Source organism: Haliaeetus albicilla, chromosome 18 (genome assembly GCF_947461875.1).
Source record: "Haliaeetus albicilla chromosome 18, bHalAlb1.1, whole genome shotgun sequence".
Lineage (NCBI taxonomy): Eukaryota > Metazoa > Chordata > Aves > Accipitriformes > Accipitridae > Haliaeetus > Haliaeetus albicilla.
In genome coordinates this window covers 22,203,501-22,219,694 of record NC_091500.1, presented here as the reverse complement: position 1 = coordinate 22,219,694, position 16,194 = coordinate 22,203,501, and the positions used below count along the sequence as shown (strand labels likewise).

The window sequence follows — 16,194 nt, the reverse complement described above, 5'->3', positions numbered from 1 at the left end:
GCTCCTGGGACTGGAAGAACAAATGGTCTCAACATACAGAATTTATTTTCTGGGTGCTAGAAGTTTAGGCACAATTGTTCTTGGGTACCAAGAGCAAGAGCAATTGCATTTTCTTTTGGTACTTCTGCACAGGTGTCTTAAGGTAAAAAATGGAAGTTTCAGAGGCTGTTGTGAACTACTTAAGGTGGTAGTAGCAGCCCAAAATGACATGCGATCACATAAGCTGAGTAAATTTAGAGCCACAAAGCCACACAGGAGCCTTGGAGCAAATATAATGAGGCCAGAAAAACCCTACAACTGGTGAAAGCGATACTTGCAGAGCAGTGTGCTAGTATGGCTTATCAGCCCGGGGACGGAGGGGGATAAATAATTATTTGAAGTTCATTCCTCGACAGACTTCCTCAGTGAATTACGTGATGGTGAAAAGATGGCAGTACAACTTAACGTTCTGTTCTGCAACCCAATGAAACCTTACCCTGGATGTACCCCACTGGGACATGAAACAGTTAACTATTCACTGCAGAGTGGTAGCAATTACTGCCTATTGGTTAATGACTGAATTCAGGATTGTACTGCTTGCTCATCCAGTTAACATACCTGAGATCCAAGCACACTGCACACTTCACAATATGCACAATTTGGTTGGCTAATAGCAGTGAATTAACACTTACAGGCAACAGAACTTTTGTTGAAATTTAAATATTTGAGGCTCTTCTCTGGCTAAGCTGTTATCAAAAGGCCATGGTTAAATACATTAACGTGAGAGGTACATTTCCTTAAACAGCTGGAAGCAGATTTCTATGAAGCTTCAACTCTATCTTTCCCAATGAACCATCATGATAAAATTACTCAAAGAGCATCTCCTACTTCATTTCAGCTATACACCTGCACTTGTTTTGGTTTTCTTTATTTTCAGTGCTCTCCCACAGCATGTTTCACACATTTCTTATCAAGACATTCCTACTCTTGTCATTTTGCCCCCAAATTCAGTATTCAGTTTGGAAAAAAGCTTCCTAGTTGCGAGACAGCCATTTTGAAATCAAGTAAGATTACAACCTGTAAGGACAACTAAAGACTCTGTAAATTATGTTTTAGATTAGCTTAAATTGTTGCTCTGAATTTTTTTTGTTCAAGTATGCTTATTCCTTGCTACTTTTTCATTCTGCTACTTAACGTCTAGCTTTTTATGCTAAAGTTTTCAATTTATACAAGGAATTATTTGAAAAAGATTAGTGATTAATTCTAACCATCCCTGTTTTGTTTTTTCTATTTTTTTATTTTTTATTTTTTAAACAGGAATGGTGAATGGTCCATTACTGGAAGACAACAGCAGTCACAAGAATAAGCTAATTTGTACACCAAAATATTTTGTCCACTCTGAATGGACAAGAAACCCGAGCAAATAATCATACATCACTAGTACACCAACTCCTGCACAAGTCGGGGTGTGTGTGGGGGGGGGAATAATCTCAACATACAGGTTACGAAGGATAGCAATGAGTGACTTTAGGCAATTTGTGTTTTGGCCTGAAGGTAGTTTGAAAACTCAGCTTAACAACCTTACCATTCAAAACACCATAATGACTGGTGACAGCCTGTCACCCCCCCTTCCTTCTTACCCTAAATTTGAGATGGCACAAAGGGAAAGAGCATGCTTGAGACTTTTGCAGACCAATGTAAGTAACTACATCTATCACAGATGAAGATAAAACTGGGAAAGAGGGCTATGAATCCAGTAAAAGTCTTTGTAATACCCTTCAGGTGTAGAAGGGCAGCCTCCAGGTCCTTGGCCTGCAAGGTGAAGTCCTCCAGTGTCTCCTCTATGTAAGATCTCTCCACAACACCATGTTCTTCCCAAGTACAGAGCTCTTTATGGTCTCTCAGCTCTAAAATGCAAAGCCAACTTTTGCTTGCATGGCTAGGGTCATCACACTCACCTCCTTCCCTCTCTCCTGGCTGGCGTTACTGTGTGGTTGACAGACATCCTTACAGGTCTCCAAGTTTCACCCATCCCAGAAAACCACAGGAATCAACACACGAATGAAACTCAAACTTCAAGACAGTTTATCTGTACATATGATGGATGTATTTGAACTCTTGACTTTCCGAGAGGTCATTCCAAGATCTTTCATGTTCTTTTCACAGTTGCATGATACAGTTTGTATCCCAAACTGAAAGCATCTGGACTTTGTGGAATACAAAGGTCCTCTTTGTAAAGTTTGAAACTGAAGTTTTACTTACTTATATTCAAATTTACACCAAGATTCCAAAATACCAGGTAGCTGCCTGCAGACACCTCCTTTGAAGACATTACTCTGGTTTTGCAAATACTTTCAATTTTAGTTCAAAGGCACACAGTACAGATAGAGACAGATGGGCTTGGAAAAGTAGTGGAAAACTGTATGTCCATCCTTGCAAGTTCCCACATCTCTACCACAATAAGCCATGTAAAGTCACTTTGGTAGCTGCCTTTGCCTCACCACGTACAGGTGTACTGTTGCCAATGAAGAGAGAGTTGAACATAACCCCTAAGACCACAGAGCACAAATGCATTTTTTTTTAATATACTATTTGTCAGTTAAGAAGCACAAATATTGTAGGAATTGACACACAGCATGCAGGACTTACTTCCCTGGTGCTTTCTTTATGAACATAAATCCACTTTTCACGATAAAAACCTAAAATAAAATCAAAATATAAGCATTTTTAGGCCTCCACTTCAGGTAATGCCTTCTAGAAAGAAACTGAACAAAACAGACCGTCCTCAATAAAATGCTTCATAAAATAGGATAGATGGTAGAACAGTTTTAATGAAGTAAGTTTATAAAGGCTGAAAAGGTTGACTACAAATTTTCAGAAGTTATGTACTTCAAAAAAATAGAGGAAAAAAAGCTAAATAATTTTATAAATCAAACACAAGAGTTGGCACACAATTGGCAGATATAGCACAACTTTTGTCAACTGTGTACCAACAGTCAATTTCTCCTACAAACCCCCTGATCTTTTTTAATCCAACAGGCTCCTTAGCACTTAACACAGGAAAGTACAGAAATGAGCAACCTTTTTGTTCCTGACCACTCTACCCTTCTAATCGATTTTCTTCTGTAAAGGTGCCTGCTCCACATCCAACTTGGTTCAAGTAGTTGCAGAATACTGCAGGGAAGTCCATTATACAAGACTAATAAAGGCAACTAGGCAGACCTTCAGTTTTCAGCAGTCTAGTATGTTGTCAAATGAAAGCATGCTCTTACATATAGCCACTTGAATCTTTTGAAATCCTTCAAGCTCAGACAAGCCTAAGGAAACTTGCAGCTTTCTGCAAGGCCATTTCTTACAATTTTAGGAATATACAAACAATGGAGATAATTTCAATATCAAAGCACTAGAAACGCCAAAAAGTTGCTAATCAACTTACCTTTTTTACCTATTCTACCAAATTTTCTACTTCAATAAGTTTATTTGCTGACATACACATTTGCAGTCCAAAGTACAGGGGACCTTTTAAAAATGAGAACTGTCAAAATGGCTTTCATTTTTTAATTTAAAAAAAGGGACTTTTCTTCAAGAAATTCACTGATAGACTGATAAAGTCTTTACCAAGAGCTAGAGGTATTATGACAAAATAGATTTATTTATGAACTGATTCTGGAGTTGTATCACTAATCAGAATTTGAATTAAGCAAAAATAAAACAGCTGCTTTGGTAAGCAGAACCTTCCATAAGCATCCAGAAGAATTTAATCTAAAACCAGTCCACAAAACAAAACAGTGGTTTGTATCAGAAGACATTCATTATTCAGGAATTACTATTCTTCAATGAATTACCTTTGGATCTTCGGGGAAGGAAAAAAATAATCAAAATCACACACATTAGATGATCTATGCCACAGTTCAATTAAGATGTATCACTTCTGACACCAGAGTTTGTTGCCAATACGGAAGTAAACATAACTCATATTCATCCATAGATCAGACTTCTAAATGAATGGCAATTATAACAACATTTTGCTGAACCTACAACAGTCTTCTAAAATAAATGAAAAAAACCCAGCCTTACATTGTGAATCTGTGTTATTCCTAAAATGATCTTTTTTCCTTTTCTTGGCTGCAAACTCACAATCTTCAGTACTGAATATTTCTTCATCCTCATCATCACCAGTTATGATGCTGAAATAAACACATCTAATTAGAACAGCAGTGATTAAATATTTAAAGGTGCATACAGCTTATAATTCTCTGCATTAAAGTCTGCCAGCTGGAAAAAAAAACCCCAACATATTTTTAATGATGTTTCCAAGTTTAACTGTAGGACTATTTTATTTCCCCATTATTAGTCTTTGACAAGAAAGCTGTATACAAAACTCCTCCCATTCATTACTATTTTGTAATCTGAACTTGCTAGATGAATCTATTTATCAATGTCAGTTTGAACTTCAAACTACACCAGCAACAGCTGAACATTGTAAAACCAAAGGACACTAGTTTATTCAAAAATATTGGGCATTAAGTGACAAACCCAAATTATATTAGTCTATTGCTACTAGTTTATACCGTTAGTTTTGAGGCTTGAACCATCTATTAAGGAGGATGACTAAACAACACTGTAAAAGAAGCTTTGTTATTTTAGTTGCTCTAATCAGTAAACGCTAGCTCAGCTTAAAGGTACACAAGTTGAGAAGACTGAGAAATACAAAAGTTGTTTTCATCTTAGGTTTAAATCCTGAAAAAAGCTAACATACCTCTGCATTCAGATAGAGCTCAATCCAAGGTGAGGGCCTTAGTTCATGTCTTACCATTTTTAAAGCAGAGGATAAAGACCCAACAACTTCAATATTCTATGCAACATTGCGAAATATTTTATCTGGTCAAACAGCAGAAGAATTTGGAGAAAAGGAACTGGGAACTGACAAATGCAGAACATCAACACCGACAAGTTACTTTGATTAGATAACATTCCAATCCATCAGGTTTTTTTCCCCAAAGCTATCATAAAGGAAATATCTTTTTAAGCTCACTAACATTATTAATTTAATTATGTTATAGCATACCAACTGCATCGCCACATCATGTGAGAAATTACTGCAGAATCTGAAAAGTTGCTGCAGAATCAGAAATAGAGCCCAATGCTCCCGGACCTAGCTTTATCATCCTAACAACAGACAGAAGACTAGAGAGATAAGGGCCTGATACTCTGCAACATAATTCGGGCAGAACAGAAACACACCCATTCCTATTGACCCAGTGCAATGGGGAGAGGAGGGGAGGCAGCATTCCTGAAGACCTGCTGTAGAAAAAGGAAGGTAAGTCTGGCAGGATTCCTTCTTTTGTTCCTGGAGAGGAAGTGTCCCTAGAAAGCAATTTAGATCAGTAACATACCTGAAGTGATTTAAAGCCCACCCCTGCCCCCCCAATAGTATACACTTCCTCAAGCATCAGATAAACAAGCAATGCAGCTTAAGTGCAGTCAATTAACACAAGGAATTGCAAAGATGAAGAAGGCTATTTCAAACACCTTTGTCTGACATTCAAATTCACCTGTGACATTCCTGGAATTCTCCATGTCATTTTAGCAAAAAGACTAATTTCGCTGTTATCTCTGAGGATCTTCTCATATGAGGCTTTATTTCTTCATGTTCTGTCCCACTTCATGTAGAGACTCTTTCCCTACTTATTTGTAACCATCACCATTCTTTTTGACAAACTTTAAGTCTCTTACCAAGAATGGAAGCAAGAGTCCTACAGACATCAGAAGAATGGGACAGAAATACAGGCACTTCCCCGGACACTGTTAGCCTTCCTTCCAGAAATCTGGAAAGCTGCTTGATGAGTAACAAAGCTGCTCCACCATTTCCAAAAGCAACCCCTGCCTGCCTCCCTTCCCCCCCAACCTCCAAGCTAAGATACAAGAAATCAAATCAAGTGCATATGGTGTAACAGAAGCCTTAATTTAGCATTTTTACCATAATACTACACACAACATCTGAGTGTACCTGGAAGGATTTAAATACATACACAATACTGCCAATTTACAGCTATTCTAACCTTCTTGTCTTGATGATGCACTTCTTCATACAAAATTATTCTAAAGCTTCTAAAAAGCAAAGTACCTGGTGTCCTTAGAATTACAATACCCTACATAAAGCATGCAAGAATTTCAGCTTTTTCAAAAAAGTAATTTCATAGCAGTATTTAAATAACCTCTTGGGTATGACACTTAAAATGCTGGAAAACTTGACTATCCAAGTCAAGGGCTATCCAAGCTCCAACTATTCTTCTTCATCCTCTTGCTTCTTTTCTCATGGAGGAAGGAATGCCCTTGAGTCATGCAATTACCTACAGAGACACACTAAGTGTTTTAGAAGAGGCTCAAAGCCATTTACAGCTTGACCATGCTTGGAAAATCCTGAGTTCAGTGCCTGCACCAAATAACATTACAATGTATTGGTCAAATGCCAAAATTATCTAAGACTAGACTCAAATCCAAGGACTTCTATCCAGTGCCAAAAACACATTTGTGAACACCGTATCTCACGGAATTAGACAAGAGGCACTGTAGGCTCTAATGACTACCCTGCCAGTGCAAGTAGTTCACATGAGCCTAACACACAAAAAAAAGCAATACCACCATCATGAAAAATCTTACTAGATTAGTCTGATTCTCTTTCTTTTACCTCAAAAAGAAAGCACAAGACAGCTTTACTCCTAAGTTGCAGGCTATTGAGAGATCTTTACATACAATTCTGTAAGGCAGTACTGTTCTCTCTCTCCCACCAAGCTTCAAGGACACAGTGCCATGGCAGTGGAAATACGTATCTGTGCTAGAATTTATAGGTACAAATGGCAGGTAGCTGTGGCCAGCATTCAGCCCACAGAGCTTGAATAAGCACTGCCTCAACCACCTTTCCAGCTACTGTATACCTTGAATACAAGGCACTTTTCACTTATATAATAATATTAATTATCCAAATAAGTAAGAGCTACAGAACTGAGGGTCTCATTTTTTCCATCTTAGTTTCCATAAATGGAACTAATTTTAAGTGCAACTATTCAAGAATTATTCCAAATCATTTAAATTGTTCCTGCACAAGTGATTATGTTTGTTCAAGCATGGTTATCATTAGGTCCCCCATTTTTGACTAATTCATCAACTGGATTCACCACCAGCATTAGATGACTAATCGAATAAGGTAAAAAGTTCTATTTTAATAAAAACATATTCTTCAATTTAAGTTATTTACATGTCTTGAAGGTTTATTTATGAATCTGTTTGTGATTAAATCTTTTTAATTTCTGTAGAGAAAGTATTTGTAATGGATAAGAGACAAAGTTTGTCAAGTAACTCCATTCATAGCTTCTTTCACAGAAGAGAATACAAATAAAAGTAAGAGGGTTTCAGTCAACACAGCTTCAATTTATTTCTTTTTAAAGGAAAACTGCCATAACTGCTTCCTGGAATACAATACTCAAGTACTAAGTTTAGCATAGATTTGTACAGAATATTTTGGTGAAAAATATTACTTCATTTTATGGGGGAAAATAAATAAAACCCTGTTAGGACAGCCAGACTGGCATATACCCTCATCCTATTCACAGGGCAGTTAAAAAAGAGACAAATAAAGTATTTATGCATTGTTTACTATATGCTTCTTCCACAAGGAAGGAAGCATTTTATCATGCCTCATTCTTACTCAGTGCCACAACACGTTAACAGACATCCTAAGCTGAGCTGTCTATTCAATATAGACAGATAATTGTTTCCAAATAGCTTAAGATGGTACAGAGAACCAGCCAGCAAGACACAGTACACTGCTGTACTTCAATACAAAGCCCTGCACATGGGATAGAAGAACCTCACACCCGGGTATATGCTGGGTACAGACAGGATAGGAAGCAGTTTTGCAGCAAAGGAGCCAGGGGTCTTGTGGATACCAAGATGAATGCAGATCAGCAGTGTGCCCTTGTGTTGTAAAAAGCCAACTGCACCCTGGTCCAAGCTCACAACAGTGTATCCTGCAGACCGAAAGAAATAATCATTGCCCTTTACTTGGCATGAGAAACTACATCTGGAGTACTGTGTTTAGTTTGGGGCTCCCCAATACAATAAAAACATTGGCATACTGGAACAAGTCCAGTGGGGAGTTACTGAGGTTAATAAGTACTGGAGCACATAATGCATGAAGCTAAGAGAACTGAGCTTGTTCAGTGTTAAGAAGTGGTGGTGGAGAGAAATCTGATTACTGTCAATATCTAATATGAGGGTATAAGTAAGATAGAGCTAGACTGTAAGGTTAGAGGACATGGGCAGTAATAAGTCAAGTGGTAATGGACACAATCTGTGATAAGAGAAATTCTTACTAGATTTAAGGGGCAGAGGGAACAAACAAACAAACAAAAAATCCCAGTGAGGGTCACGGAACTTAGAACAGGAACCCAAAGAGGAATTTCCATTCTTGGAAATGGACAAAGTTCAGCTGGGCAAGGCCCTATACAACCCAACCTCAGTTGGCCCTGCTTTGAGCATATGTTTGGACCAGATGACTCTCAGAGGTCCTTTCCATGCTAAATTGTATTGTTCTATAATGTTCTGCAAATAGACATTAATTGCTGTTTAACAGCAAAGGTTAACTCATAGATGCAAAGTTCAAGTTGTAGTCAGAGCTCTAAAGTTCAAGGTGTAGTGAAATGACTCCCAAGTAGTGCTACTTTGCCAAGAAGTACCAACTTGAATTCTGTAGTCTAAGTATAGACCATATACATTTTTAACTGAATAGACAGAACAAGCAGAATTTAAGAAAAAAAAAGAAAAAAGGCCACAGAATATGGTGTGGTTTGACTTTGCTAAGTAAGAGATGTGCAAGATGAAGATGGGGAACTGGGGCATCACTACAGATGGGGGCATCTGCTGCGGACTAGGTTGGTCCCTGAGTTTGGGATTCTGACAAATTGTCAAGCTAGCCTAAGAAACCCAAATCATGAAACACCTCAGATTTCATGAAAACTTCTTCCCCCTCAGAGCATTTCACAGCCAGTCCCTTCAAACTAATGTACTTACTTCAGTCCTGAACTTCAATGCTCATATATTTCCAAAAAGAGTTGATTTAAATCTGTTTCTAGCAAGACAGCTCCGGAGGAATTCAATACTAAGTTCTTGCAAGACTAAGGAAAAAAGAAATCTAGTATTTTTGCTTGAAGAAGCAATAAAAATACCTCAACTTGCTTTCTGCAGAAAAGATATATATAAAATTAGGATCAAAAGAGCAGAAGTCTTAATGATATTCACAAAGACAATGATCATTTATGTCATACTTGCCAAACAATATTCATTCAAGCAACCTACAAGATATAATTATCTAGTAACTGTGCAAATAGCTATGAAAATTAAATTAGCTTTCCTTTCATTTACCAACTATATTATTAAAGATATATGAAAGAGGGAAGAACAGATTTTTTTTTCAAAGGTATTTAAGGCAACTTTTATGTTGGAGGCTTACTGAACACTCTTCCAGACAAGCATAGTCTTTTGTATCCATGGTGGCCAGACTGTGTGGAAAAAGCCCAAATAAGACCAGTGACAGATGAACACAAAAAGAAAAAAGGCATGAAGAAAACAGTAGGTCAAGATAAGCTTAATAATAATTCTTCACTGCTTGATAACTCTCTTGAGGTTTATTTCACAAATTTAGAAAAAACACAGGTGTATGACTGCAGCAAGTCCTAGCTTGCCAGTAAATTCCCTCTAAATCAGATCAGTTAGGGTATCATTTACTGGACTAACAACAAAACACTGAATGTTCCTTTTTCTCATTATGAGCACATTATGCTGGAATTTATGACCAAGAATGCTATCCCTGAGAACTATTTCTTCATGGAGAAACCAAGTAGGAATTTGTTTCGACAAAGCTATTTGTATCACACCAGTCTGTGGGCATCTGCCACAAGTATTACTTTATTTAACTAATATCTTTCTCACCTGTTGTACAGGAGCACATACACTCATATTGTGTTAGAGAATTACCATAAAACTACCATTAATTGTGTATTTGGAGCAAAGGCATTACATGACTGCCATGAACAGTCCTAATCCAACACCCAATCAGCAGAAAGTCTTCATTCACTTCCAGGTAACACTTCAATATGCCTGTTGCACTTGCAATTTGTAAGTATCACTTTTATCTTTAAATAGTACTTGACAGGTTTTGCTTGGTTGATTTTTTTAAGTTTTTTTTTTATTATTTTTAAAGACATGTAACATAAGATGGGATCTGTCCACCTAAAATAAGCAACTCATGAAGCAGTGACAAAAGACAGACTATCTCCATAGTGGCCTCCTGTCTGCCTAACTAAACAAAACACGTGGTTGCATTTGTATACTTCTAGAATAGGCAGATGATACCACAAACACTTGCAGTCTGAATGGAAATTAAGTCAATCTTTGCCTTCCCACCTGCTATTAACTCATGCAGAATCACTTTTTTTTCTTTAACTTACACAGCGTGACTGATATCATTCAGCTGACTATTCCCATCTTCAAGTGCAGGACTGAAGGGTTCACATCGTTTCCATCCATCTTCTGTTTTAACCCATCTCCATCCAGGGGATCTCCAATCTTGGCCCAAAAATGGCATGGTTTCTCTATAAGCAGCAAGAAGATTGTTTGTGCATTATTTAATTATTAATAAAAGCTGCAAAACTTCTTGTCATTATTTCAGTTTTCTCTTCGTTGCTGTTTCACCCCAGCCAGCAACTAATTACCATGCAGCCACGCACTCCCTGCTCCCAGAGGGATGAGGAGAAGAATCGGAAAAAAAAGTAAAACTTGTGGATTGAGATAAGAACAGTGTAATAGCTAAAATAAAATAACAATGATATATAATAATAACAACTGTAATGAAAAGGAATATAACAAAAAGAAAGAGAAATAAAACCCAAGAAAAAAACCAAGTGATGCACATGCAACTGCTCACCGCCTGCTGACTGATGCCTAAACAGCGATCCACCCCTCCCAGCCGACTCCCCCTAGTTCATATACTAAGTATGACGTCCTATGGTATGGAATATCCCTTTGGCTAGTTCGGGTCAGCTGTTCTGGCTCTGCTCCTTCCCAGCTTCTTGTGCCCCTCCTTGCTGGCAGAGCATGGGAAACTGAAAAATCCTTGATTTAGGATAAGCGCTACTTAGCAACAACTAAAACATCAGTGTGTTATCAACATTATTCTCATACTAAATCCAAAACACAGCACTGTACCAGCTACTAGGAAGAAAATTAACTCTATCCCAGCCAAAACCAGGATACTGTTTAACCTTAAAAAAAAAAAAAAATTATTACCTTGAGGAAAGAAAGTTCTCTGTGGAGCATCCTTTTAAGAAACAGAATCAGTGGTTTCTTAAGTATATTATTGATTCCATAACCTCATTCTTCTTGTCTTTCAGCATTTATTTAGATCAAGGTAGGTTTCCTAGTTCTTTAGAGAACAAGGAAAAGAATCATGGTAGTCCAGGAAAGGGATGATACCAAAACAAGCAAAATTATATCCTGTGTAATCTGCTCCACCATGACCAAACAGATTACTGATTTTGACTGACTAGTAAATAGTTGCTAAAGAGTTTTGACAGGCCACAAAATCAATGCTGTGCCTTTTTTTTTTTTCCCCTAAGGCTTATAAATACTGAGTTTGTGCTACACTGTACAGTGATGTTTCAGTAAAGGAATTTTCATTTTCCCAAATATTTTTTCAGTTGTTGTTGATGGTCACCTCCCACACTAGGCTATTAACTGGATACCAGGACAAATAGAGACTGCATCATAAAGTCAATTGTGAAATGTCTCCTGAAATTCCTACAAACAGATGCAAGTCATCACAGGTATATCATTCAAACAGTGTTCTGCTACCCCTTATCAAAAGGGAGAATCACTTCTGACACGTTAAGTAAGAATATGAACAAAGCAGTTTTCTACACTTTGAAGACTCTGACCTTGCTAGCTTTTGCCCTCTTCTTCCCATTCATCATGCATACATGTTGCTCCTTATTTTAACTAGAGATTTCACATGCCAGCTATACAAGGAAAACAGCATTATCATATTTGAAATATATGTTAATATATTGACACCAACAGCTTTGTTCCTAACAAGTATGCATTTTCTAATATTTTTTCAACTTGAAAAAATATTGGGCCACATCAAACACCACTATGAATTTATTTATCCATTTGCACTCTTGACCAGCATCTGCCCAATATACTAGTTAGAACAGGAGAAGGGACAGACGCATAAAAAGCCTAAATAAATACAAGCTGAGTGAGCCAGTATTTTTTTTTTTTAATTTAAAAAATGCACACCACACAAAACAAAGTGCATTGTCTAGCCCTCAGCATTGACCAAAGTCCCCTTCCTACTCATAACTCAGCCTTCCTCTGAATCTAACAGGAATCTTTTCCTAAACTTACCACATCCTTTCCTCCAGCCACCACAAACTCTAATCATGCCTATCTGCTTTTCCAATCTTTTTACTGCTTCCTAGGAGTAATATGAACCATAACATACTTTTTTCCCCCAAGTTGTTTAGAACTCCCCTTGTTTTGACTAAAATTAAGGCCTCTTGTCCTTATCATACAACTGTTTAAATACTTGGTGCTCATGAGTGCATTTCAGAGTAACATAGGTTAAAGTACTTTTCCTCCTGCCAAGATTAGCAGAATTTACCTGAAAATTTGTTAAATCACTGAAAGAGACTCAGAAAACAGCAGACAGCAAGTCAAAAACATCATCTTAGACAAACATAAAACAGAAGGTTTTGAACCATATCTAGAGATACAGAGCTCATGATCTATTCCTGGTCAGCAGCTCTGATATAAAAATAAAACACTGTTGTAGGTGCATGTCATTGCTCAAAAATTAAAATTTAGAGAGAATTCAGAACCACAGACTTCATTATAGGCTAAATGGGATAACTTGAAATAAAGATTTAAAATATTTCAAGAATACTTACATTGATAAAGAATTGTTGGGAAAAGGAAGTGAAAAAAATGAGACCACATACTTGCAGCAAAGTGGGAACATGTATCGTTAGAGGTTAACAGGGTAAGTTACAAAAAAGAGGATAAAGAAAAAAAACTTCCTGAAAACAATACAAGAAAACATGGAGTATTTTGTTAAAGCAGATGGAAGTAGCTTAAGTCCAAAGCTAATCATAATTTACAGAATAGGATGCTTAGTATACTTCATAAATTCTTAAACTTTGGAAAAAACCCTGTGGTTTCAAGGTATCAGGCCACCCGTGTAAGTGCTATGCATAACTTCCTCATAGGGAGCTGTACTGGCATTTAAAATGACACGCTTCAATAGTTACATGCTCTAAACCAGACTACTTTCCTGATCTTTACAACCTGAAAAGTGATGGTCTTTCATTGCAAGGTTTCAATACAGAACAGATGTTCTGTCATCCCTCCTCAAAAAAATTACATTAAGTGTTTTCAAAATAATAACAGTATAAGGAAGTGCACCCCACCCCCTCACCCCTACCCCCAAGACTACTGATGTCTGCTCCAGAAATCCTGGAAAATCACACTTAAGACAAAAAGCTTATAGAGACATGAATGATTTCTGTATATGTATGACATATTCAGCACATTATCTTTCTAAGAGAAAAAAAAGCTATTAGAAAAATCACAGATTACTTTAACTTCTTTAAAATTACTTAAACATTTATGGAAGATTACAAAAAGTCAGTAATTCTGTGAGGTTGGTACATGTTGACCTAATTATATTTTGTCCTAAAGAAACAGATATTCTTAGTCCAAGACATAGTTTCACTATTGCACCAGCTAAGAGTGCATCCATCAGCAGCATTACCACAAAATGACCTGTACTCATGGTCAAAAGCTGTAGCTCATGGGAATCGGAAATGTAAAAGTATTCTTTTAGTGACAGTGCATATGTAACTAAAAAAAAAAAAAAATAAGCCCACATTTCTCAGTTCCTGCAGGACTGAAGCATAGATTTGATTGTTGTTGAGGAGTGACCAAATATTAAGAAGCTGCAATGTATCATAAACACTTCTCCTACGCATGTCTTTCATATGAGAAGTGATCATAGAGTATGACTGACTGGACAGGTAAGAAGATCCATTCTTTTGCTCTGCCTCCCCTCAGACTCTGCTTCCCTGTACAGCATTGCACTAAAGCATCCCTGTGGCTTCCAGACAAGAGCTTGCTTTCAAGAGTTCCAGCATACTTTATGCAGTATACCTTCAGTAATAGCAGGCAACTGTTTACTTGTTAAAACCTTCACCACAACAAAAGATAAGCTCCCTAGACTTGGATTTTGGGGAAGAGGCAGTGGGACAGGGTTCTTTAAAGGAAAAAAAGACTGGGGAATGAATGTGGTCATTAGCTAACAACAAGGATTTAAGACAAGACATTGATTGCATTTAGCTTTTTCCTAAAAACAAATAAGAATAAGAGCTCTTCATTTTGCATCATACACCTTTTCCTCAGGAGAGGGGGAGAAAGGACTGAGGAAACAAGAACCACCAGAAATAAGCACAGAAGAGGAGGGCTGTGTATGCCAGCTTAGTACAACTGGATATTACAGTAACTGCTCCAGCCATCCTTGCACTTGAAAGGAAGTTCTGCTTTCCATGAGGTAGCTAACTCAACACGTGAGCAAAGTCACTGCAAAGCCATTCACAATTGCAGCACGTCATCCAATTACTCTGCCACTGTACTGGAAATCTGTCTATATAATCCTGTACTTAAGAACACGTCATTATGACCCAAACCATTCTTGTTATTCAGTAGCAAGTCTGTTGCCAACATGATGGGAACAGGCAAAGTTCTCCAGTTTCCTAACAATCCAGCAGCACACCCATCCCTTCCTTTAGCATGCTAACAAAATCTCTTCAGCAGCTCAACTTTCAACAGAAACTGCTCCTTTACACCCCCACTACAGGCAGATGACCTTCTTCTAGGACCTAGCCCAGTCAACCTCTGTGACTCAGAGGTCAGAGTCTGCTTACAGACTTCATCCCAGCCCATGTTTCCTCATATCAAAAGACTATCTCAAATCAAGTCTCAAACTTCTGCAAGACCACAATTCATCAACTCCTCAGCTTTTCTTTTGCCCACCCCTATTCTGATTGTTATTTCCCCCATACAACAATTTTAGTGCATCCAGGCCATGCAGTTCTTGGTTCCCAGCAGGCACAAATGCTCCTCATCTCCAACTGAGCCGCCCATCCCAGGCTTCTTCCCTCCAGCCTGCCGCTGTCCCAGGCCTCGCTTCTCCCAGTTCTCCCATCCTCATGCAGTCCGTTGATATCCCAACACGCCACTCCTCCAGGCAGGCTCCAGGCATCCCCCTCCCCCCAACCCCCTCCAACGCTGCCCCTCATCCCTAGCCGCAGCCCCTTCCCCAGACCCACCCGCCCACCCTAACACCTCGTCCCGAACTACTCCAGCTCCACACGCCCCTAAGACCCAGTCCCAAACCCCTCAAGCCACGCCTGCCCGTTCTGTCCACACCCAGCCCCAAACCCCCGGGCCTCCCCTATACAATCCCAACACCCTTCCCCGCCTCATTTGTAGACCCGGGCCCTCGCCCCCCGGCCGGCCGGCCGGCTGCCTGCCTGCCCGCCCTCCCCTTCCCCTCACGTCCCCTCACCTCACGGTAGCGCGCGCTCGGCCCGGCCCGCGGGGCTATTGACGGAAGTAACGCGCGGCTGCACCCCCCACCCCGCTGATTGGCCGCCGCGCTTGTTGCTACCCGGCAGCGCCCTTCTCCATTGGCGGAAGGGGGCGGTTGGCGTCACCGGCCGGCGCGGGCCAGGCGCGACACGTGAGGTGTTGGGGAGGGGGGGGAAGGAGGGAGGCGCACGTGTCAATGTTTTGGTCGGCGGGGGGGCGGGGCGTGTGGCGCGAGCCGGGCCGAGCGGCGGGGCGGGGCGGGGCGGGGCGTGTCCCCTGCGCCGCCCCCGCCGTCCCGGCGGTGCGCGGGGTGTGTGGCCGTGGGCGCAGGGCTCCGCGCCCGGTGCGCCGGTGGCGTGGCGTGGCGTGGCCGGACGGGGAGCGTTTTGGCCTGGGTAGGGCCCTCGGGGGAGGGCAGGTCGCGCCCTTCGCCTCGGCTCTTCATCCCGGTGGCTGGGTGGAAACGGGTGGCGGGAGGGAGACGCCGGCCGAGGGCTGCCGTGGGGGGAGCGG

The 16,194-nt window shown here is 39.8% G+C and overlaps 1 protein-coding gene across 4 annotated transcripts in view; it reads right to left on the bottom strand.

The window, feature by feature from the left end:
• The window catches only part of FBXO25 (F-box protein 25), a 33,801-nt gene extending 18,012 nt beyond the window's left edge, over positions 1-15,789 (bottom strand). For 2 of the 4 annotated variants that reach the window (XM_069805907.1, XM_069805909.1), the window contains exons 1-4: positions 15,659-15,788; positions 10,488-10,631; positions 4,057-4,166; positions 2,629-2,678 (exon numbers count right to left, since the gene is read on the bottom strand). In XM_069805907.1, coding sequence (XP_069662008.1) covers positions 2,629-2,678; positions 4,057-4,166; positions 10,488-10,624 — 297 coding nt within the window. In that variant the 5' untranslated portion in view covers positions 10,625-10,631; positions 15,659-15,788. Of the gene's footprint in view, positions 1-2,628; positions 2,679-4,056; positions 4,167-10,487; positions 10,632-11,325; positions 11,462-15,658 lie in introns of all 4 variants that reach the window. The other 2 variants (XM_069805908.1, XM_069805910.1) reach the window with 2 other exon arrangements.
• Positions 15,790-16,194: the final 405 nt, after the last annotated feature.